At 32.6% G+C, this 25,438-nt stretch overlaps 1 protein-coding gene across 1 annotated transcript in view; it reads left to right on the top strand.

Moving 5' to 3' along the window:
* Lrp4 (LDL receptor related protein 4) overlaps positions 1 to 25,438 on the top strand; it is a 1,066,574-nt gene that overhangs the window by 276,139 nt on the left and 764,997 nt on the right. Inside the window, exon 2 of the mRNA XM_085821440.1 lies at positions 13,649 to 13,798. Within this exon, the coding sequence (XP_085677566.1) occupies positions 13,649 to 13,798 (150 nt within the window). The remainder of the gene's footprint in view (positions 1 to 13,648; positions 13,799 to 25,438) is intronic.

The raw sequence follows: 25,438 nt of genomic DNA, 5'->3' as shown, positions 1-25,438 counted from the left end.
TCGAGAGAACTTTTGTCTCTCCAGTATATTAAGTGCCAACATGCCGTTCAAATCTTACAGACTTACAAACATCTATGCCTTCTTCAGGGTCCTAATTTGGTCCCAACGCTACGACGACCAGAGTCGCTAACAGCTCTATTGATCACAGCGGCTATATATAAGTAAAAGTAATTTTGTTTATGCTTATATGTTATTAAAACAGAAGGTAAATCGCGCATAACTCCGCATATAATGTGTTATGAAATTCCCATGTGGATCGTAACGTAACTATACGTCCATATGGATCGTAATGTATTTCTTCCATGTGTCTTTGTAGTGTTCCCCAGATTTACTTCGATTTCTGTTAAAATTAATAGAAATGCAAAAATATTCAAATGCAGTAGGACTTCAGATATATCCACACATAAGAAGCAAATCATATTCTGGTATTTGAAAAAATATAGTGATTAATTTTTTTCGAATTTAAAAGCCGCTATACCTTCAAGCAACATCCTAGACACGGAGGAAAGATGAATTGGATTGCGGATTAACCAGATAATTTTTAAAAAAACGTTAATGACGTTTATTGCGAAATAGTGGAAAAAATTACTATTATAACACATTAGTGCGAAAAAAAAAAGGTTTTTGGATTGGTCAAAGAAGCAACCTGCCCCAAAGATGGTTTTTTGTGTAATTTTAAATTTCACATTCGCATGCATCTATTCCATTTGATAAGGTTATTTGAAACACGGAAAAGCACATGAGGATTATAAGCTTAAAAGGAAGCACGCCTTAGTGAAAGGCCTTTTATGGGAAATTGGGTTGTATTCACGTTCGTTGAAAAAACCACGAAAATCAGTTATGCGATTCCCGTGGCTTCGTACCCAACGAACTACCAGCACTCAGCGGCCACTCCGCCAGCATTGGAATTGCGGAAACAAAATTAATATGCGGGTTTAAAAGCTGAGATAGCAAATATCATATTTTTAAGAGAATGCAATTTAATTTCACTTAATATCTAATGAATAAACACCGCACAACTAAAAAAATCAATTATGTAGTTAATCGTTTTTTACGTGAGATTAAACTCAATGATTTTGTTCAAGTTTTTTTGGAAATATCATTCTTTAATGTCTTTTACTTTTTATTTCTTTGTTCGTTTTGTATTTAGTTTTTATTTATTTGCAGTATGTTCTTCTTGTTCATAACACTTATTTAATTACTGAAACCAAATAAACTCATTACCAGATTAGTACAGCCGCTCAGAAGGGAAACCGGTTTGTGATTCGAACTTCTGTCCAAAAAGGTGCAATTTCCATTCCTGGAGAAAACATTGATGTAAATTGTCCATCCCCTCATAGGAGGTAACGGTAGTCCAACTATTAGATGCTTCTTATAAAGTGACTACCACTTTCAGCCTTAGTAGTGGCAAACATATGCTGACGGCTTGGGCTCCTGCCATTGAGAAAAAATATCTGAACGTTTTCAGATAATTACGCCGAAAGGAGCGGTTTTTTTTTTTTTTTTCATTTACATAAACATACATGTCTCGAGAACATTTGGGATAATGTTCTTTTCGGTAAAAATATTTAAAACAGCCTATCTTTAGAATTTTCGACAGTCAGGCTCGCGCGCTGGAGATAAAAATACCTTTTTCGTAGTGTTGCCCGCTCGCTTTGAAACCTTAAGTTTGTTTACAAAAAATTCGTTAATGTTTTACAAAATATGGAACAGGTAATAAAACAAATTCCATATTCCAAATTTGGGCTTCCAGATCTCCATATTTGAAGGAGGATTAAGGTATTAAAAATTTGATAGCTCTAGGTACCGTTGTTTTATCACAGTGCGAGAAAAATACATATATTTATGCAGATTCTTCATTATTTAATTTCTTTAAATATTACACAGGGCGATAATATTTGGTGGGAACAATTTGGAAAGTCAATCAACGTTTATATTAATTTGACGCAAAATGCCGAAACGAAATTAATAGTCCGGGTAAATTGCCCCTTTGGACTAAAATAAAAAAATTAAGGAGGAAATTGAAGTAGTCACCTCAATGAGAGAGAGGGAATACGAAGTTCATCGAGAGCGTACGGTCTGTAAAACACGCCGTGAACGACATATGCCAGACATTATATTTCATTCTTAAATCAGAACATTTACATGTCATAACTCGGGACTTTTACATTTACATTTTTCGTAAGTATTTAAAGCATTTTCATTTTCAAAACGTAAGGTATTTTATTGGGTATATTGAGTATGGCGTTTTTATTGGGACACTTACTATTTTTATATTAATTATTGTAAACATTATTTCTATTTCCTGTGCTTTTTTAACTACCTTCGTATTAACTTCGATTTAACCATGGACAGTATATCCAGTACTACTCCGGCTAGTCGGGAGATGACTGCACTATTTAATTTATTAAGGAATTTATGGTGTTCGTTCCATGCCTTGTCGAAAATACAACTGCCAGCACATGCAGATCAAAGCTTTCAGGTTCGAGTCCTAATAATGACACTGCTTATGTTTATAAAGTATTTTTCCCGCCTTCCTAGCGTGCCTTCGTGGTGTAGTGGTTCTGCAGGCTGGGCTGGTATTCCAGAGGTCCGTGGTTCGATTCCCGGTGAAGGCTTTGTTAGGTTTACAACTTTCCTCTTCCAAAAAAACACCTAATGTCTCTACAGTGGCGCCCGAACTAAAAGGATGTTGGAAAATGATTCTCCTCACCCAGGATTTGGCGATTGGGTCCCCTAAAATCCCCAGTCACCCTTTAAAAGGGAAAGTATATAAAGAATTTCTCCCGCCTTCGTGGTGTAGTGATTCTGCACGATGGGCCAGTATTCCAGAGGTCCGTGGTTTGATTCCCGGCGAAGGCCTTGCTAATTTTTCATCTTGCCTGCTTCCAAAAAATACCTAATATCTCTACATGTTTTAATATTCCTTTATACAGAAAATTATTTAAGACATTAAACATTCCCAAGAAGACAAACAGAAGACATTGAACGTTCAAAAGTAGATATTTCCAAATATTAATGGCCCACCAGCGGCCGAGCGGTAAAGTCGCTGAACACTGGTAGTTCGGTCCGAGGTTCGAATCCCGCGAACGGGCTGGCTGCATGGGCGTTTTCGTGGTTTTCCCCATGTGTAACGTGTATACGAGCCAGTTTCCCTTAGAAAGTCCTCCACGAAGGCATCCCTCCCCTTAGGCAGATAGCCCTAGTGTGCTTTGCCATAATTAAATACACCACCACACCACACCAAATATTAATGTTTATGTTAATTATCTAAATAGCTTCCAAAATGTATAAACACCTTCAGGAAATACAAAGTTTTATATCATTTGGCGCAAAGTAATTTATTATTATTTAACATCTCACTGCTCTGGAACAACGCATATATAATACTAATATAATACGATAATCTTTTGTGGTGATGTATATTCTGAGAGATCTTAAGATAATTTAACAGCACATTGAAGAAAGATAAAATGCACTTTTAAACGAGCAATTTCTTTCTCTTTTTTCCTATTTCGAAGCTTCTGAAATTACATCCCAGCTTGCAATAAGAACTAAAACAAGTTCCTAAAGCGATTTTAGTTTTATTATTCAATTCTCACTTTAAAGGGTTTCTTTTTTTTCCACCAAGCGATGAATAATATACAGCAAAAAATGTATAAAAACATAAGACCTGCATTTTCTTCCTTCTTTTAAATTCGCATCAGTTCGTCCGAACTCATTTAAATGGAAACAGGTTTTAGGTGTAGAGTTGCAGTCATTCAAATGCAAATGAAATTACATTCTAAGAATTTCTTTATTTTGTCGTGTGCTTTTTTCCACATCCCAACATCCAACGTATTTCATCACATTTTTGTAGTGGAATTTCAGAGGAAGGGGTATATTTTGGTAAGCATGTTACTATCCTGTTTTTCATTACATTTGGGAAAGTGGTGAAACAATTTCAATTTGTTAAAACGTCACGTTGAATTAATGCTAGTATAGATATATCATACTTAACGTCTAATTATCAATATTCTTCTGGGAAATTACTTGAAGAAGATTATGTAAGTAAATAAATTATCTGTGAAGTAAGCGCATTTAAAATATTTCTGTAAAATAGGTGTATTTAAAATTGTTAACTTCTCTATGGGATAATACTAGTTTCATTCATCACTAAAAATTTCCATTTGTTACAGAAAAAGATAAAAAAGAAAAGTGTATTGTTGCTAACTATGCATAAAAATACTTATTTTTACCTGGTATTATAAAAATACATTAATCACGAGTATTAAGAAAATACATTGCAGCATACGGCGCTTAATGTGTTCATCGGTTAATATTATCGCTTTTTTATTACTATCATCGTATAACCGAATTACCGTAATCCTGGCCATTTGTATACGAAAGCATGGGAAATATATGGCTTATTTGGATCAATGGTTCAGAATAATATGACAAAAATATTATAGAATAAGTCTTTTAAACTTAAATAAAGCCTTAATACAATTAAGTTCAAACTGATAATAAAAGGTGTCAGGATAAAAATATGGAAAAGTTAATAAAAGAGATTAACTTATCATTTTTATCTCCCCAACGCCATTTGAAGGAACTTTCTATAGTGCCTCAACTGAAAGTACTGAACGTACTAAGCTAACGTATTAAAGATAATCGAACTGCACGTACTGAAGCTAATCGAAGAAAACACTACACTGTTTCTTCATTCATGAGAAACAAATGTTCACTTTTGGAAATGTCTAGTGACTGATAATGAAATGTGAATATAGTTCGAAGCTTACAAAGTCTCATTCATGGAAAAGAATACAGTTCCTATAAAGCCAAAGGGACTTTTAAAAGCTGGACCATTCAGCTAGGCCAATAATCCAGTTGCTGTATTTAGGAATGGATCTGAGAGTGAATATGCAGTTTATTAAATAAGAATCTTACTTTTAATTTCAAAAACATACTTTAGAAAATGGTATTACTTACGATATGACCATACGGTTTGTAAAATTTCTAACTCTAAATAATCGCCTATATCCACAGCAAAATCGAATGTTGATGATATATAGTAATAATATAGACATTAAAATGTTCTATTTTATTTTTTTTTTCAGATGGTAATATATTTCTTTAATATTTTGACACATTTTCTATTTAATTGCATAAAATTAAACTTTTGATACATCATTTGTTAGGACTATCGGCTTAAAATTATAAGTGTTACATACACACCTCATATTTTTTAGGTACAATTGTATAATTACGTACGTGCAGATTACGATTTTGAATAATTTGGACATGATTACTTATTATATATGCTCTGGAACTTCATTTATAAATTTTTACAAGCGTAGAAGGTTTATCTAAGGCGTCATCAACTACTTTTTGATACGCCACGCCTTTGTTTCAAAAACATAATCTTGAAATCTTCTTTCTAAAAAAGCATTATTTTAAGCTACTAAGTTTTTAAATAACGTTTCTTCTAATACTTTAGATTATTTTCTTGGAAGTAATGTATTAATTATAGCATGTGAATACATCTGTACCTTATGAAAATAAGACTTGATGTTTTAATTTCGAAAGGAAGATATAACGAAGGTCTTTTATGCTTGGTATCATAAACTGAGTTTGACGTTAGAAGACTATTTAAGAATAAGCTCTAAGTCTTAAAGTAGGACAAAGTCAGAAGAAGAGTGTAAAGCACCCTTTATTAAATTAAAATTCACAGATGCCACCAAATCGTGCTTACAGAAGCCAACACTTTTGGCTTAACTCAAAAGGTAATGAATAATTTAAATTAAATGAAGCCTAAAGGCTTCACAGGTTAATTATCGCGCAAGCTGGCTCTGACTCAAAGTCGTAAACAAGCTTAACGGTAAAAATAATTCAACGCCACAGAAATCTAATCGCTAGAAAATCAGAGATAGAAACGTGGCCTTGAGGCAGGCAGAACACGCTCTGCTTTCATCTTCCAAAACCCTCCTTTAAGTACTAACTTCTTTCTAGCTTATTTGCATACACGCCCAGGAGCTGATCTGCGTTTAGACATAAAATGACTGTTAAGTAAATAAAATAAATCTTCACAAAGGTTTATTTTTCTAAAAGGTTTACATATTTCAAGATAATATTTTAAGAATTTTTTAAATCGTAAAACTATAATTAACAAATAAAAGCATTTCAAACATTTATTGCTTTTGCGGATTAATTTGATTTTATAAATATATTAATAATGAAAAATTTTAATTATATAAAATGTATCAAAATAATTATATATAAAAAATTATCATTGTGTTTCATAGTTTTTTAATACATTTAATGAAAGTAAGCTGTCATACATTTTGTTTAAAATACAACGTAAGTTTTTTTGCTCTAGTGAAAATAACGTTTTTCACTTTTGTAGATGCAGAATAGTTCCCTTGATTGCAATATTAAACAAGGATTTAACATTTTTACGAACTCCATTAAAAATAAACGTACATTTTTACATATAAACAGCACCTTTTGACTTTAAGTCATATAATATGCAACGTATGCTTGACATATAAATTCAGTACTGAGTAAACACCGCTATCAAATTCCGTTTACTTGAACTCTGTTACTGTAAAGCGGATTATATTAGCAAACATCGCTCAGAATGCTTTAAAATGCATGTCATGTCACAAATTGGTAGTCACAAACACAGTGATACACTTTCAGGTTTATAATAGTTCATTTTACATTCACTACCTGAGAACATTCGGAGAATTCGACAAACATTTGCTTTAGCTGTGATTCAAAGACGATGCGGAATATTTGAGAGTGGTTTAGAACTCGACAATGACTATTTGGTACTGGATAGTTCAATTTTGAATCTCTTAGCTGTTGCAGATGAAGAGAATACAACAAGTGCTTACCTTAGTGTTGTGGAATAAGGCAAACATCTCAAAATACCCTCCATTTAAATTACTTTTAATAAAAGGACGCTATTCCCCTTGCTTAAATTTTTCTGACTGCGTGGTGTTATACCATCGCCGATGTTATATCAAAAATAAGGAATTTCGTGACGAAAAACATTATAATATTTACGTAGAATAAAAAAAAAGGAATTGCGTATGTGTTTAGCAGAGAACTTGGAAAAACAATTATGTAATTCACTCCTAAATTTTGCTAAGAATACAGCAAATTTCGAAGTATAGCAGGACTGTGCTTGCTGTTTGGAATATGCATTTCTCTACATTTCATCTTATTTAGTTATCATTTTTGGTAGATTTAAAACATTTCTTTGATTTTTTATATTTGAGTTTATGTTGAATATCCTTGGAGTATTAATGTTTTGCGATTGTGTTATTGATATGTATTTTGATAAACATTTACATATTTGAAACACTTAAAAACGCATATGAGAAGAAGTGTATTTACATCTTGTTGTAATCTTTCAAGTAATACTAAATGTTCCTTTGAGTGTAACTGAATCTTTTAATTGCAGTAAGCAAAGCAGTTTGCTAAACTGTGCATAACATGCATAGATTTGTAATCAGAAAGAAACACGTTATACATTAAAAATGATTTTAAAAAAGTGTGTTTGCTAATTATTTCCGTTGGTGCTCTTTTATGTTAATTACGTCTAGCAAAACGTATATCTCTTTAACATATGTAACATATGTAAAACCTTGAACAAAAACAAAATCAGAGAAATTCTGCTAACAAATATTTACTAAATATCTAACACTTGGTTTATGTGTCTCCGTTGATTTTGTAGCTAGAAATTTAGAACTAAATTAAATGTACGCAAATAAAGTACGATTAATGATGCAATATTATGGAACGCCAGTACAATATTTATTGTGCTTTCTTTTACAATAGAAAAACTGGTTCCGGAGTGAAAATTTATTAAACGTACATAGAAAAGTATTTAACTAGATTAGGTATGTAATATCCTAGATAAACTAGAGTTCTTTGGAAGTTAGACTTCTGAAAAACTGTGTAGCGATTATTCGCTGGGTAGTTGTAGTATATGTTACAACTCCGGAGAAAGATTAAATTACCCTAGGTATAATATCCTAGATAAACTAGAGTTCTTTGGAAGTTAGACTTCTGAAGAACTGTGTAGCGATTATTCGCTTACGTTATTTTGACTAGAGCAAAAAAACTTACATTGTATTTTCTGCTTTAATTTACAACTACCCAGCGAATAATCGCTACACAGTTCTTCAGAAGTCTAACTTCCAAAGAACTCTAGTTTATCTAGGATATTACATATCTAATCTAGTTAAATACTTTTCTATGTACGTTTAATAAATTTTCACTCCGGAACCAGTTTTTCTATTGTAAAAGAAAGCACAATAAATATTGTACTGGCGTTCCATAATATTGCATCATTAATCGTACTTCATTTGCGTACATTTAATTTAGTTCTAAATTTCTAGCTACAAAATCAACGGAGACACATAAACCAAGTGTTAGATATTTAGTAAATATTTGTTAGCAGAATTTCTCTGATTTTGTTTTTGTTCAAGGTTTTACATATGTTACATATGTTAAAGAGATATACGTTTTGCTAGACGTAATTAACATAAAAGAGCACCAACGGAAATAACTAGCAAACACACTTTTTTAAAATCATTTTTAATGCATAACGTGTTTCTTTCTGATTACAAATCTATGCATGTTATGCACAGTTTAGCAAACTGCTTTGCTTACTGAGCTGGTGTATATCATCCCTTACAATTCTCATTAAATCTTTTGCAAATTTTCTCTATCTTATTTAACTAATGCAGTTACAGGGCTTTGTTGATAATTAGTTTTATCTTTATTATGTTCGCGACTACATTTTTTAACGCATTGTTTCAGAAATTTCCTTTCAGCACTGCAGGATTATTTCTCGTTCTGATACCAGATTCTAATTAAAACAAATAACGTTTTTTTCTGTATGAAGCTTTTCCCCTTTTTATGTGAAACCTTTGTTTGCCCAAGGGTCCAAAGAAAAATGTGTTCTTCGTTCTTGAATGAAGATAAATGGCTGGAAATGTTACTCCTCGTTCTTCTGATTGGTAGAAAGAAGAAAGATTAGAAAAACTTTTATATTTATTTATTTTTTAGAAACAAAATGTGGACGTGGAAGGATGTGCTCTGGTTATAATGGAAATTAACGTGTGAACAATATATATACATGTATATGTATTTCCATAAATAAGTAAAGTGCTAAGGAAAAAAATAGCTGAATATTGAAATGTAATTTATTTATTGATTTACTGATTTTTGATTGAACATCTTTTTCTGACATCTTCGAATATAAAGCTCTAACTATTCAAGTACCTGTTGTTTTCCTTTATGAATAAGATCTGTTATGAGATATATTGTATATTTGACACATAAAAAGTTATACTTTTTCTCAGTAAGAGTGGATATATGTTTAATTTTTAATTTTTTTCATGAGTTATATCATTTTACATTAACAATATAATGCCCGTGATATCTAATTTTGATTTGAGGCTGAGGCTTGAAATTGAAGATTTTACTGCAATAAATATAGCAATTACTAAGAAATTTTAAACAATTACTAGTTAAATTAAAAGGATTTCTATCTGCAGTACTACAAAGCATAATACGACAAAACATACTCGCATTATTATTTCAATAAAAGTATCTTTGTGTTCGGAAAAAATGTCACCTGAAAACCTGACTTTTAATTTTTCAGTTTGAATATTTCTAGTAAAATCGTTCAAGAATTTAGACTGATGTGCACTGAAAGTACGTATCAAAACACTTAAGATTTATGCACGCTGGTTGATAGCAATACTGCAGCTTTCTTGCATATATCGTATCCTTGCTGAGTAAGTACATACACAAGCTTCGTAGTAAGCTGAGTTCAATGCTGTAGCTGCATGTAAGTGTATACAAAAACAGCCAGGTTGACGAGCATAACATAAAAACTGATATATAAATGCCAATAATTTATCCATCGAATTTGTTTCATTTATCTTCGACAAATAAATAAGTATTAGATAATTAGCAAATTTGTAGGCGTATTATATGCTTAATGAAAAAAAAAGTTTAGTAAAAGGGACTTCTGCAAGCGAATTTAAAGCTGTGAGTTAAACTACAAAAGCTCATAGAATAATGCGATAAGCGAGCCAAGAAATAAAAGGCCTATTAAATGAACTGAATCAGGGGCGCTAGAGACTCAATTAAATTATTAGTAAGAATTTAAAATAGAGCTCAGAGTCTCTTAGACCTCGATTCTGCCAGGATAAGATTTTCTACTCCAAATAAAACACCAACCTTTTTTGCGGTGTCAAAAATTGAATGGTAATCATTTTTTTCTGAAATTCAATTCCAGATGTTAGATATTTTTTCTCTTGTGATACGAATGTTATAGGTTACTATAACATCTGAAGTACCGTTTTTACTAACTGCCTACCAGATCCAACAGTGCGGATATATTCAAGCTTTGATAGTTCTATTCAAGTTTTATTTACGGGAACCGTAGTAACTGCATGATTGTTTTCGTAGTTTTTCTCATGCGTGACGTGATGATGAAATACCAGCTTCCTTTGGAAAGTCTTTCTTGAAGATAACCCCCTCCCTTAGGCAAGACATCTTCCGCTGCTTTAAAGTAATCAATTCATCTGTAAGGCTTTACATTATTTTCCTAATACTTATTTTTATTTTGGAATAAGCCTTTCCTATGCATTCTTATTTCCCACCTACGTTTCCCTGTCAGAATGAGTTTCAATGATTACGATTTATGCGATAATGTAGAAACGAATATTTGAGAATTTCTTTGGGTTACTTCAGTAGAAGAGCGTGTTTTGACTTTCGACCACGCTGTTAGTCTAAGCTTGCTGTTCTACCAGCTGTTATTGTACTTTATACGTGCCTGCTAGTATACGCCGGTGATCTTTAAATCAGGGCCAACCACGCGATTGATTCTGTGCAACTTTGGCTGATTACTTTTCTTTATTATTAATTTAATTTTAAATTTTCTATTTTGAGTTAAAGTAGAGGCTTCTTTTACGCCTAAAACGGGCCATCTGTTATTTCATTTTGAGTTCGAATAAAGGGTAATTTAATCTTTCTCCGGAGTTGTAACATACACTACAACTACCCAGCGAATAATCGCTACACAGTTCTTCAGAAGTCTAACTTCCAAAGAACTCTATTTTATCTGGGATATTACATACCTAATCTAGTTAAATACTTTTCTATGTACGTTTAATAAATTTTCACTCCGGAACCAGTTTTTCTATTGTAAAAGAAAGCACAATAAGTATTGTACTGGCGTTCCATAATATTGCATCATTAATCGTACTTCATTTGCGTAAATTTAATTTAGTTCTAAATTTCTAGCTACACAATCAATAGAGACACATAAACCAAGTGTTAGATATTTAGTAAATATTTGTTAGCAGAATTTCTCTGATTTTTTTTTGCGCAAGTTTTTACATATGACAAACATGTGAGCAATTTGTGCACATTATAAATACACATTTGTTGGAACTTTTCATAGCATAGAGGGCGCTGTGGCGCCGAAAGAATTCTTCTGTGTGTTTACATTATGTAACTATGGTTCGCCGTTGCGATGTGTGTGTATTACTGTGATATATTTTGGTGTTTTCATTAAATATAAACGAAAGATATCGTCATGTATTTTTGTATACCAAATCAAGATCAAATTTAGACTGATGCAAACTCTTCGCAACAAAAATAGCGTTCGAACAAGAATCGTCAAGTGTTATTACTCGCCTTTCGAACTTCGCATTCGTATCGTTAATCGCTTCGTAATACTAATTCTAGAATAAAGCCCTATATATGTCAACCAAAATGGTACTTTAGCGAAGTAAAGCATTTGATCGTTCGTTTGTGTATAATTTAATTATTTTCCATTCTAATATATACATAAATATGTATTTTAATTACATTTCTTTATTTACAACATTCGGAAAATGAAACGGGAGGCTGATATTATGAAAATATAAGTCAGATGCGTTATTCTAGAAAAAGTTTAATGCTTTTTACCTTTAGGATTTGGTGTAAATTGCTTAAATAAACTGTAATACAGTCATTAATACGTCATTAAAATTAATGCTTTGGAATAAAGCATTAAAGAGAAATTTTTGAGAGAAATTAAATAGAATAAATTGCTGTTTACAGAATAATATCTTTCAATAATCTTTGTCACTATTATTGAGAAATTATGATTCACTCGAATTTAATTTATCATTCAAAATACACAAGATGAAACTTTGCTTCTCTAAACGCTACCTTTTTATCATAATGGATTCAAAAACTATATCATCAAATGATATATGAGGAAGTGTATGTGCATTGTGATCAAATGCATATAAACAAAGCAATTAGTTCTGGCTATATATATAAATACACTAAGGAACTTCGTCTGTATAATGATTTACTTTGTTAAACGATATTATTTTACAGACTTTCTTTGGTTATTTAATTTAAAATAATGTTTGAAATTTTCAGGCCACATAAGAAGGAAGATATGCCACTTTTGCATAATTAGATTCCAGTAAAATATTTTATAATTAACGACTTTTTTCCATCAAACTAAGTTTCCTGACAGCATTTTGCCAACATTTTTAGTAACTAAAATTACCATGATGATAAAAATTTGAGATTATAGAAATGAAAATGCTCTTCAACGGTCTTTCAAAAGCCTCGAGATTAAAGAACTATCTAATTTAAGCACCAGGCTACGTAGCATGAAGGGAATTCAGAAATAAAAAGATATTTACAAATAGTCTGTATCTTTAAAGTGATTTCATCTCAGGATTCTTAAATAAACCTTTGATTCTGCTAATAGTTAATAAGGATATGACGTGACGTTTTTAAGTGTTGCCAACACAACCACCTAGAGACAATGCTGTGAATTTTTTGTTGTTGGTTTCGATGAACAATGATCCTTTATGTTTAAACAGTGTCTGTTGCTCTGAGAAATGGTGAAATTTCTCATAATCGCAGAACCACCTCTGGTACCACCTCTTAATCGCAGAATCATAATGCAGAATTACTGAATGTGTTCCTGTATTATAATTAAAGTAATAGACGCTGCACGCTACCAATTTATTACATAAAATAAAATTTTATTACATAAAATAAAGGAGAGTCCATTAACGTTGTTTACATATTTTGTAAATACTAAGTACATTCACGTTTGTTAACAGGGTAGACATCTATGCATTTCTTTGATAAGTAAGTATATAGCTACTGTTTATTACTTCGATAATGCAATTAGTTATTTAGATATTGTTTACTATATTTGGCTTTACTTCTTTGGTGAAAAAATGAGGGATGTGTGTCAGAGTTTTTAATTAATAACTTGGTTGATTAAAGTCGTACGAACATGAGAATGGTTGAAATGGCTTACAACAAAATTTTGGGATCTGGGAGTACATCTCTCGAAACTCCTCTCCCCGCCATTCCGGAGGATATGATGCTACAAAAAAACAAACGAACAAATAGACAGACGCCCGCAGATTTTAATAGCGCAGATTTCAAGTAAAATGATAATGTGGAATTGTCCAGTACTCTGTCAATGTCTTAGTTAATAATTTCATAGTCTGCACTTAAACTGTAAAATTAATATAATTTACATTGCAATAATGGTTAAATAACTTATATTGCAATAATTAGCATAGTCTTAATAGACACTTCTTTTATACCACAGGGATAGCACTACGAGGAACTCCATGCAGTTGCAGTGTGAATCACTTCGCCTGCACTACCCCACAGTACGGCAACTGTACATGCATTCCTGTCAGATGGCGCTGCGACTCAGATGATGACTGTGGAGATGGCAGTGACGAGATTGACTGTGGTGAGTACGCTGTCCTTTAACACATAATTAAGTAAACCATGATGATATCAGCCCTGTTTCCCAGAAAATGCCATATGTGTTTTCGTATTAAAATGTGCTCATATTCTCGACAATTTTATCTATTTTCTGTCATTCAAATTCCTGCCTTTATTTTCTGGGAGAAGGTAATACTTTACGGTGTCTGTTTCACAGATATTTAGTTCAGATTATCGATACTGTAAGCATGCCTCAGTGATGTAAGTATAGCATACTCGGCGCGCATTCAAGAGGGTCTAGGTTAGAGACTTGAAGAGGACACTGCTCATGCTTCACTTCTCCTGCTTCAAAAATACCTAATGACTATGCAATGGTGCTCGAAGTGAAATGTAGAATGGAATAATTTGCCTCCATCAGGATTTTGGCGGTTGGGTCCCACCATCCCCAAATGCCCTTTAAAGGGGGAGAGTATTTAACGTATTTTCTTCCGTCTTCCAGCATGCCTTCTTAGTGTAACGGTAGAATACTCGGCACCTATTCGAGAGGTCCAGGTTCGAGTACCGGAGAAGTCATTGCATATTTTTCACATCTCCTGCTTTAAAAAATTCTAATGACTCTACAGTACTACAGTACTGATTCGAAGGTCTCATACCCCTCTTTCCATACCACCAAGCCACTCAAGAAGGCTTTCCTCTCGCTAGTATTTTAAGTGCTCTCGTGCGGCACAGACATGAGTGCTTTCTCTGAGATATTAACAAGTACCCAGTACTAACCCGGATAGGGAAATTAGTATCGCTAATCAATATTACAGTCAAAGAATCATATTTTATGGCCTTAGAATTATTTTAAAAACGGCTAATCACAGTTCCGGTCTGTTTTTGTTTCCAGTGAAGAGTGTCCAGAGCACGAACTATCGGCAATTTTCAGTCATTAATTTTAGCCATAAATCACAATCATGTTCAGTTGTCTCTTAACCTCTGGTATTTGGAGTATATTTGCAATTCTTGCAAACCATTTTCCTGTGGTGTGTCATTTGTAAGCATTGCATTACAGAAACTTTAGTGGAGCTTTATGGCCGATATGATAGCGCTCTAGCGGATCTACCGCTCCATTATTTCCGAAAAAAGATTTAGTAGGTCACATTTCAGAACGTGATTATCCATTCTGTTAATATATAATCTGTGACATTCAATACTGCTATTTATGCGTTCAGAAGTATTGTTTACCTTCAGAGATAATCGCTTTAGGAAGATCGTATCCGTGTGAGATTTCACTTTATTCAAATGATTGAGGATTAATTATGCGAGGTAAGTTATTCCATCACATAATTTTAATCCGCTTTGCTGTTAGTTAATAGAAGATCGTTGTGATATCACAAAGAGAACCAGATTTCCAGTTGTCAATTCATTGCATATTCAGTGTCCTCTTCAGGATAGATCATGAGGAATGTTTCATGTTACATGAGTATTGCCAGGAATTGTAAATATAACAAACATGAATGTGTTTCACATTTTCATAGAGTCACCTTATACGATCATGAAGACTTTTTTAAGATAAAATATTTCAATAATCATAATCGTGCTTTTTAAATATATATATATATATATGAAAGAAATATCGATGTTAAAAAGATCCTAGTTTGGAAGGAACTATTTGGAGAATGGACGGTGGAATTAAATTGTCTTAAAATTTTTAAATCGTTCGACTTTTAAAAATAAAGAAAAAATATTTAATAAAGGTAGTTAAATTACTAAATAATCAATAATATCAAATTATTGAATAAAATACTGTATTTAGACACATGTCTGAAAAACTACACAAAAAAATCTGATGTGTACACCACATGACTTCCTTGTACGGATTAAATTATACGCATTTTTTCTTGCATTTCATTTAAACTTATTGGATTGAATTAAATCTACTTCGCCGACAGCGCATAAACAACAATAGAATAAATATATTCTTTAAAATTCACTCTAGTATTTGTTAACCATACCGACACTCTGGAGCTAGATTCACTTAACAGTATTATATTTCGTTCATATTATAACTCATAATGCTCAAAATTTATATCATTTAAATAATGGAATTATCTAATCGTTGCCACATGTTCTATTCAAATATTATAATAAAGCTAGAACGATGTATAAAAGAAATTAAGCAAACAAAACAAAAAAGAAACAGTTTTTCACAGACGATTAAGTATTTCTCATTCAATTAATTCAGTTCTCACTTCGCGAGAAGGAAAAAATACATAAAAACTGAAAATATCTATATTAAAAATTACGAAGTAAATCTCATACACTTATTTCCTCAAAAAATTCCAGAAAGGAATAAGCATGATTTAATTGGCAATAATAAACAAAGGCGTTATCTTTGTTGTTGCGAAGCTACGTCTCTCTAGATTGGCAACAAATCCATTAGTCTGCTGTTTCAAATGTGAACAATCAATGGCCGCCATGCAAAAAAAAGGCTTAGCGGCATTTCAACAACTTTAAAATTGTAGATAATTCTAAAAATATTGCATACAGATTTACTAAAGGCATAAAAACCTTAACCGGAAGATAAAAACAACATAATTCAGTCATTTTTAAAGCCACAAATGTATAATTTACAAACATATACGAGTAAAGAAACTGAGATCACTGAGCCGGGTAACAGAGTGGATATATATATAAATATATTTATATACGTTTGGCGCGGCCGATTGCAACCAAAATACAAGGTGCACATCTACATGTTATAGCAGTCCTATATACAAAATTTCAACTTTCTGAGACTACTCGTTTTTGAGTTATGCGCACGTACGTACATACGTTCGTACAGACGCCACGAAAAATTCTCTTCAGTATTAATTTTAAAGCAGTTTTATAATTTTTTGGGAGGAAACGAGCCTTTTATTCTGTCCTTACGTAAAGATATCCCGCAAAAACATCGTTAAATTGCATTCGATAGCGGTCAGAATGGATATTTTCGTTGAAATATGCTGCCTGAAACTTTTCGCGATTACAATACTTCCTTTTCACTTCGTACAAGGAAGTAAAAACTGACTTGGATATCACATTACTTTACTTGTACGTTTCTTTCTTTGCAAATTTTTGTACTGAACTTCATTTAAACTTATTTCCCCGAAATATTCTAAGTTAATAAAACGATCCCTCAAGGCATGTTGAAAATGACATAAAAAAACTACAAATTTGGAAATTAAATATCCCGCTCAATTTCTGTTTTACGGGAATTAAATTTTTTTGTAATTTTAGGTTTTCCCACCAAGTGTAAAACTTTCCGAAATATAAGTATAGAAACTAGGAAACCTCATTAAAAGTAAGACTTCGCATTTGTCAAAAATTAATTTTTATTTCAATTTGACATTGCCAGAACCTGAACATTTTCATCATTTAAAACGCTTCTATAAACGGAAGTATATAAGTACGACAAACGATTGCGAAAATAAAGGCCGGGTAAGGATTTTTCATTCCGGTAAGAGGGTGCGTATATATAACATACCCACTCTCTTATCATATATATATAATATACACCTTATATACGTTTGTTACTGCCGATTGCAGTAAAAAAAGGGAGGTGCACAACTAGATGTTTCAGAAGTCCCAGGTAGATGATATGGAAGTAGAGAGGTCCCAGCTGGGTGTTACAGAAGTTTATCGTTCTGCCGTTAATCTTTTTTCAGTTATGTGAGATACATTCATACGTACTTAGATATTTTGCATAATCAATTTTTTTTTAATTTTAGCATTATTCAATGAACTCTTCCGACAGTTATGCCCAGTAAAGCATCTGCCTACCTTCACCGAATATTAAAACATGTCTACCATCACAGACAATAAGATGTTTGAAATCCTGGGGATCGTGGCTTTGGGAAATTTTACCATCTCATGTGAACATTTGAAACCAAAAACTAACTCAAATAAAGCGACATTTTTTTCAGTTGCTGACTTGTCTCATATTGCTTTTGGAAAAGCATTGTCATTCTATCATGGTATTAATAAAACTGATATTCCGTGAGATTAGAAATTAAATTTACAAATCTGTAGTATACATAATGTTTCTTCGTGCACTGTCGTTACTTCTTGCACTGTTGAATTTGTTGTTACTCTCATTGTGGGGCTTTTCGTTTTAAATTTTATAAAACGAAAAGCACAGCAATGACAGTAAAGACAAATTTTAGACCATTCTGAAACTGAAATACTTCCTTTTCTATTATCAAATTAAGGCATGATAAATAAATACAGAATTACATCTGCTGATTTAGGATCAGAGACTTTGAATGGACCTAATTTGATATTATTTTGCACTATTAGTGTTCACTCCTTAAAAGAAAAAGAAATTATTTAATTTTCTATACCACAGAATTCATAAAGAGGCATACATGTCAGAAATGCAATAAATATATAATATACTAAATCAATTGCTTTAATATTTCTTAAACTTGTGAAAATAAGCAACTTCTCGTTAAAGGACAAATGTTTCGAAACAATATTCTGTGTTACAAGAAGATAGTGGATTAAATTTATCTAAACTCAATACGATTTACAAGTGCATTAAAATTCGGAATTTCGCGGAAATCTGAAGAATGAGGAAAAGAATTATAAGATAAAATTCTCAGATATAGTTGTTTGTCTCTGATTCTTAAGCCAAGGCGCATGTGCTGCCTGACTTATTTATCCGAATAAATACGCGATTGCCATCCAGGTTGCTGCAAGGGTGCACTTACATTAAGGCATAAATGCCATTAAGACGCATAAGCGCAAGTGCGTTGCTAGGCGATGACATGGCCTTAAGCTCAGATACCTAGATCAAAGACAGTTGCACAAATATCCTAATGGTTTAGTTTTATGCCAAGAATGAGGTGCTGATAAAGTAAATGACCTGCCAAAAATAACTAAAAGGGGTTTCATTATAGATTAAAAAACCTTTGTTAACTTTTTCAAACTTATTGTAATATTTTAATGAAGTTATTTATAATGATCATTTTTTGCTATTTCGTTATGTATTTTTTTAATAAAGCAGTTTACTAAACAGCTTTCTCTCGTCTCAGTTAGCGTAATTTATAAAAGTTTGTGCCCGGGTAAAAACGTACCTAAAATCAAAATGTTTTGTGATTTCGATGATTTAAATAAACCTTAGGGGAGAGATTAGCAGATTAAATTAATTAACAGAGAGTTTTCTTTTTTAAAATTAACAGAGACCTTTAATTTCATGTTCCACTGTCTTTCGTAAAAAATCTCAATTTTTGTAATCTTTCTATAATATTTCAAGTTTTTCGCTTGATTTTTATAATCTATATATAATCTATATATAATATAATTAATCTATTCTTTCTAAATCCAGAAACTCTCATGTTTATAATTTTCCATTGAAAACAATTCCTTACTTTTAATAATTAAATTGCTAGGAAGTTAACAGTTGTTTGCGTATAAAACACCTTTCTCTGTTAGATATTTTGTTATTTTGCTATTGCTTTTCAAGTTGATGCCTTTGGCAGATTGCGATAGCGACCAATAGTGGTAAGAATATAGATCTGAAACAAGAAAATAAACGCTGAAGCTAAACAGAAAAAAATCTGATGTGTACACCACATGATTTCTTTGTCCAGAATATTAAATTATACGCATTTTTTTTTGCATTTCATTTACACTTATTGGATTTAATTAAATCTACTTCGGCGATAGCGTATAAACCACAATAGACTAAACGCAGTCTTTAAAATTCACTATATTTGTTTAACATAGCGACACTCTGGCACTAGGTTCACTTAACAGCGTTATATTTCGTTCATATTAAAACTCAGAATGCACAAAATTTATATCATTTGAAGAATTATCTAATCCTTGCCACATGTTCTATTCAAATACTATAATAAATCTAGATGGTTAGGGATAAAGGCCTTTAGGCGGTTTCCGTTGCTATGATATAAAATATATATAAATTGTTACCAGCCATAAGCTGCAAGAATGTATTGCTCTAGAGGAAACGAGATTGCTTGTTATGATTGTATGTGGGAGGTTTAGACTGCAGAAGGGACAATAGCAGAGCAGCAGGTTTCTAAATTCGCCATTTTGTTTTTGTGGATACCATAGTGGTAAGATAACAGGCAGAAGTAGTTTATTGCCATCCTTCAGTTATGGCTCTTCTAGAATGAAATTAAGGAGATCGCCATTGAAAATTAGAACATTCTTAGAACTTTGGTGTTCCCTTGTAATAGATTATCACGGTGCATATCTGCGTATCTGAATCTGCAAATTTGTACGATAATCTGAATTTGTGTTTCCATATAGTAACTATACGATGTGTACGAGCTGCATAATCGAGAGAGTGGTTAGCGCCGCTTACTGCCGTAACGAATAGCCCGAGTTTGAAACCCGGAGAACGCATGGATATTTGTAAATGGTTAGTGTCTGTGTGGTATGGGGAATGTTAAATATGTGGCGAGCCGAACGTACTCTCGAGATGATGATGGTAGGAGAAGAGGGGTGGGAGACCCTCGAATGCGTCCCCGGGCTGATCTCCATCAAAATTGAATGCGTAACTGAGCGAAGTCGTACTGTTCACCCGTATGGTTGCAACGACTGGCGCAATCTTGCACTTCTTGCCATTATGAATTTCGGAAGCTGATTCTGATTTTGTTGTCAGGAAACTAATATACAGTGGATGGACAAAAATATGGAAACACCTTGTGAAATGCATGTTTGAAAAGAAAGATTCATTTTAATGAAATATATAGGTGGCGCTGGCGTTTTTGACTACTGACGCCACCTATACAACTTCGTAAATGTGCTAAACAGTTCAGTTGTTGTCGGAGTACTGTTATGTGAGGTTGTCATTGCATTATGTCAGAGTTAACAGACTTCGAACGTGGGCAAATTTTTGGAACACGTATGGTAGGTGCTTCCGTAAGCAAGGTAGCCGAGGTGTTTAGTGTTTCAAGAGGTACTATATTGAAGATTTATTCCTCATATTTGAAAAGCGGAAAAACATCATCTGCTAAATCACAGCGCGGACGAAAGTGTGTCCTGAGTGATCGTGACAGACGATCATTAAGGGCAATTGTGACGAAAAATAAGAAGACCACAGCTGCAAAAGTTACTGCTGAAATGAATATTGTGTTACCGAACCCTGTGAGTACCAAAACAATTAGAAGGGAGCTTCATAAACAGGGAATTACTGGCCGTGCTGCAATTGAGAAGCCACTCATCAGTGATGCTAATGCCCGTAACAGGAAAATGTGGTGTTTAAGTCATAAAGCCTGGACTATAGAGCAGTGGAAGCGAGTAATATGGTCTGACGAGTCTTCTTTCACATTGTTTCCCACTTCTGGCCGAGTTTACGTCTGGAGAACGCCATCTCAAGCCTGCTTGTTGCCAAGAGTGAAACATGGTGGAGGTTCTGTTATGGTTTGGGCAGCCACATCGTGGTTCTCTGCTAGCCCCATGATAACTGTGTCAGGGCACACAACTGCCAAGACTTATGTGAACATTTTGGCCGATCAAGTTCATCCCATGGTACAAACTTTGTTCCCCGATGGTGATGGTGTCTTCCAAGACGACAAAGCCCCTGTTCACACAGCTCACATTGTCCAGGACTGGTTTTCTGAGCACGAGGATGAGTTGTCCCATCTCCCCTGGTCACCACAGTCACCAGACCTGAATATTATCGAAGGACACATTGAACATATATCACACACAAATATAACATATATATTGAACACAAATATAACATATATTGGACATATATCGAAGTCTACATTGGAACGGAAAGTGCGTTCTCGTTATCCACCGCCAACATCGTTATCTGAACTTGCCACCGTTTTGCAGGAAGAATGGTATAATATTCCCTTGGTAAACATACAGGAACTGTATTTATCCATTTCGAGAAGACTGAAAGCTGTTTTGGATGCCAACGGGTTTCCTACACCATATTAAGCAAAGAAACATGTCTTTTTAAAGGTGTTTCCATATTTTTGTCCAACCCCTGTAAGTCACAACGCAAAATTTGATGTGTACGTGTACATTAGTATTCAATGCTCGTAGCCTTTCTTGCTTCATAAATGCGCTATTTCTTTAGGGACGGCTTATGTGATAAGCATAGTCTATTAAAAATCACACATGAAGACACTCTAATGTTATTATATTTTGTACTTCATCGACTTTCAGTAATATTCTTCTTTTTTACATAAAACATTCTCCAAATATTTTACTACATTTTACACTGTTACCATAAATTAGAAGCTTCCAAATCATGTGCTGGGGGAAAAGAACGCAAGGAGAGAAATAAAGGAGTATAAAAATATTGTCTTGGCTTTCTTTTACACTCTTTACGGTGCTGAATTAACGTATGTTAAATGCTCAAAAAGGCGTAATTTAATATAAGTAAGACAAATAAAGAAAACATCTCATAATTCACCTGATTATGGTTATCTAACTATGAAATTTATATATTTTTATCAATGTAATGTTTTTAATATATATAATGTTTAATATATAGGCATTTTAGTTATTTCATATGGAAACTCCATACAGATATTACATATATTTAATACGATCTTAAAAAACGACTTACAAACATACACTCTTACCAAAAAAGTGCATTTTGTTGAAGCTTATTTCTACAAATTTCATTATAGATATATTTTTCATTCAATTAATTCAGTTTTGACTTCAAGGCAAAAAACAAAACCCAAAACCTTTCCATTAAAAATTACAAATACAGAAAAAACATAAAACACCAAATACAGTTAAAACAGTTAAAAAACAATTTTTACAACTAAAATTAGGTTTCTACACAAAAACAAGCAATCCGACCAGCGTACAAGAAGGCAGATTTTTCTGTGCTTAAGACTGAAAGTTTACGTTTGGTCTCACTCGCCAAAAAGATACTGAAGGTGCAGAAACTAACATTTAGTATTATACTAAGAGTTTCCAAATGTAAACAAACTGCGGTTTCGTTAGGCTTAGTCGCACATAAACAGTTTTTAGGTTGTTGATATTCTACACATTTTGCATACAGATTAGCTAAAGGTGCAAAATCCTTAACCGGAACATAAGAACAACGTCATTCAATCACTTTTAAAGCAAGAAATGCAAAACTTACCAAGAATACAAAAACTGAGCTTACTGAGGCGGGTAACAGAGTATAGATTGGTTTGTTCCCCTTGGCAAGTCATTTAATCTGTGGTCAATGACAAAAACTACTTTTCAATGCAAAAACATCTTCATGTAGTACATCTATGACATTAATGTGAACACCAACATTTATTTAAAATTTTTTTATTAATATAATAAATATTATCCAAATCTAATAGTCTTGATTCTTAAAAAAAACAAATATGATTTTTCTTCGATACACTTAATTGATTAATATGACTATCAAACTAAATGAATTTTAATTATATATATTTTAAAACGTAGGTATATTAGTAGTCGTATATATGAAAAAAATTTCTTTCGAAGGAGACCAGAACAAGGTGATCAACAAAATATTCTAATTCATGAAAGTGTTTCCCACTTGCAAATATTTGAGAAACACTGTTCTAGAACATTAAAAATTTACAAAAAAGAGTGGATTTAATAAGAACCTGCTAGATGTAGGCACTTACTTGCCAGCGTAGTTTCTTTAATGCATTTAATAAATTAAAAAAAATCCATTAAATATCCATAAAAACAGGTATTAAAAGCAGAAGCTGCATTTAATCTTTTGTTTTTCTAGCTTACTGCACACTGAAGAAAAGTGCTAAGTTCTCACTTTTGTGTTTTTATTACTATGAATGTAAGAGGATTTATAAAATCTTGTAAAACTGGAGTCGTGGATGCTTCAAAGGCCGGCAGAAAGTTTCTCATAGAACACATATCCAATATTTTAAGCCTATTTTCCTCGTCATCTTCATTGTACATTCACTTCCGTTCTTTGATTCTTAGGAAGCGAAAAACATATTGCGCGTAGCTGTACAGGGAATAGTAAATTCTCTGGATATTGGGAGCTGCGTTACATAAAAGGAAAAGTCAGAGAAATTTCTTAAAATAACATATGACAAATTTCGAATGTATTATTCAAAATGGATTTGAACAGAAAAGCACGTAGAAGAAATCTCAGAAGTATTGGTTTTATTTGTTATATGTATATATGCGTGTGTATGCTTATATAGATGTTTTTTTTACTTTCGGCCTTTTGACATGTTGGAGTTAAAATATCGGAAACTGTTTTCCTTTCCACGGTGGCTTGATGTTTGCACAAGGGCAAAAAGTTTGTTGTGATAGATTTTATTTTGTTTTTCATTTCGGTAGTATTTCTTATAAGGGAACGGATAGCTTATAGCAAAGAACATGGATATTAAATAAGCCAAAGTTCGTATCATACTCAAAAAGAATCTCAAGTTATATCATATTATTTTGAAACTTGTTTACAATACTTCAGAGGTTTACTTTATACTGTATCAACGGAAGTTTCCTTAATTTAGTAGCACGTACTTTAAAAGAATAAAATAACATCTAAAAAATAAATAACTAAATAAAAAGCACAAAAAGGTACGAACTAGAGGGATTGCTATGTTTTTATGGTCTCGTTGTGTTCACTATTCACCTGTCTGCTCTTATCCGCATTTCTGCTAACACTAAAGTTTTTATTTTTTTAACTCAATTTTTAAACATCACTTTTCTGCCCTGTGCCACATAAAATTCAACAGAAATACCACGAAAGTTAAAAAAAAACATATTTTTAGACCTGAAGATCAGAAACTTAGTCTTTTTTCATTACTTGAAAATCAGTCTTTTGCAACAGAACTTGAAAAAAAAAAAAATTGAAAGGTTTCAGATTTTACATTATATCTAAAGGGCATTTTTAATGTTTTGTGGTGTGTTACCTTTGTCTATTAAATATCATGTTCTTTGCATTTAAACCATAAAATTAAATTCAACAGCAATGTCGCAAAATAATTTTAAAATGAGTATATCTTTAGACTTTCCGATACCCAGTTCCGCGCGTTGGTGACAAAAAAGTTTTTCCCCCTTCCCCCCTAGAGTGCTGCCGTTGCTCGCTTTTACATTGTTGAGTTTGTTAATCAAAAATTCGTTAAAGATTTACAAAATATGAAATCTATAATAAAACAAATTCCAAATTTCAAACTTGAGCTTTCCAGATGCCTATACTCGCAGTAGGATTACGTCATTCAGAGTTGGATGGCTCTAGGTACCGTTGTTTCATCACAATGCGAGAAACATACATACATTTATGCATATTCTTCATTATTTAATTTCTTCAAATATAATACAGGGCGACAGTATTTGATGGCAACTATTTGAAAAGTAATACGCCATTTATAGAGTTCCGGTGCAAAATTGCAAAACAAAAACAATAGTCCTTCAAGGACAAAGCTCTTGTGGACTAAAAAAAAAGTTTATAATTTAAATTCCAAACTTAATACCCTATATACCCTGTGTGCACTTGTTTTGGTTCAAAAAGGTTCTAGAAAAATATAACAAATGTAAACTGCGACTTAAATATGTTTTGCTAAATCTACTTTGAAAATAAGCTTCAAAAACTCAAGTGTTTAATTGTGCGTTTCATTTACTAAATTCTGTTTTATCGCCTTAACAAATGCATATTTTAAAAAATCTGTTCTTAGTTTTTACTAATTAAATGTAGATTAAAGAT

The sequence above is a fragment of the Stegodyphus dumicola genome, chromosome 7 (assembly GCF_044657685.1).
Source record: "Stegodyphus dumicola isolate Sdum_Otavi_A_Nest chromosome 7, ASM4465768v1".
Taxonomy (NCBI): domain Eukaryota; kingdom Metazoa; phylum Arthropoda; class Arachnida; order Araneae; family Eresidae; genus Stegodyphus; species Stegodyphus dumicola.
The sequence above is the reverse complement of the archived record's forward strand: the minus strand, read 5'-3'. Positions and strand labels throughout refer to the sequence as shown.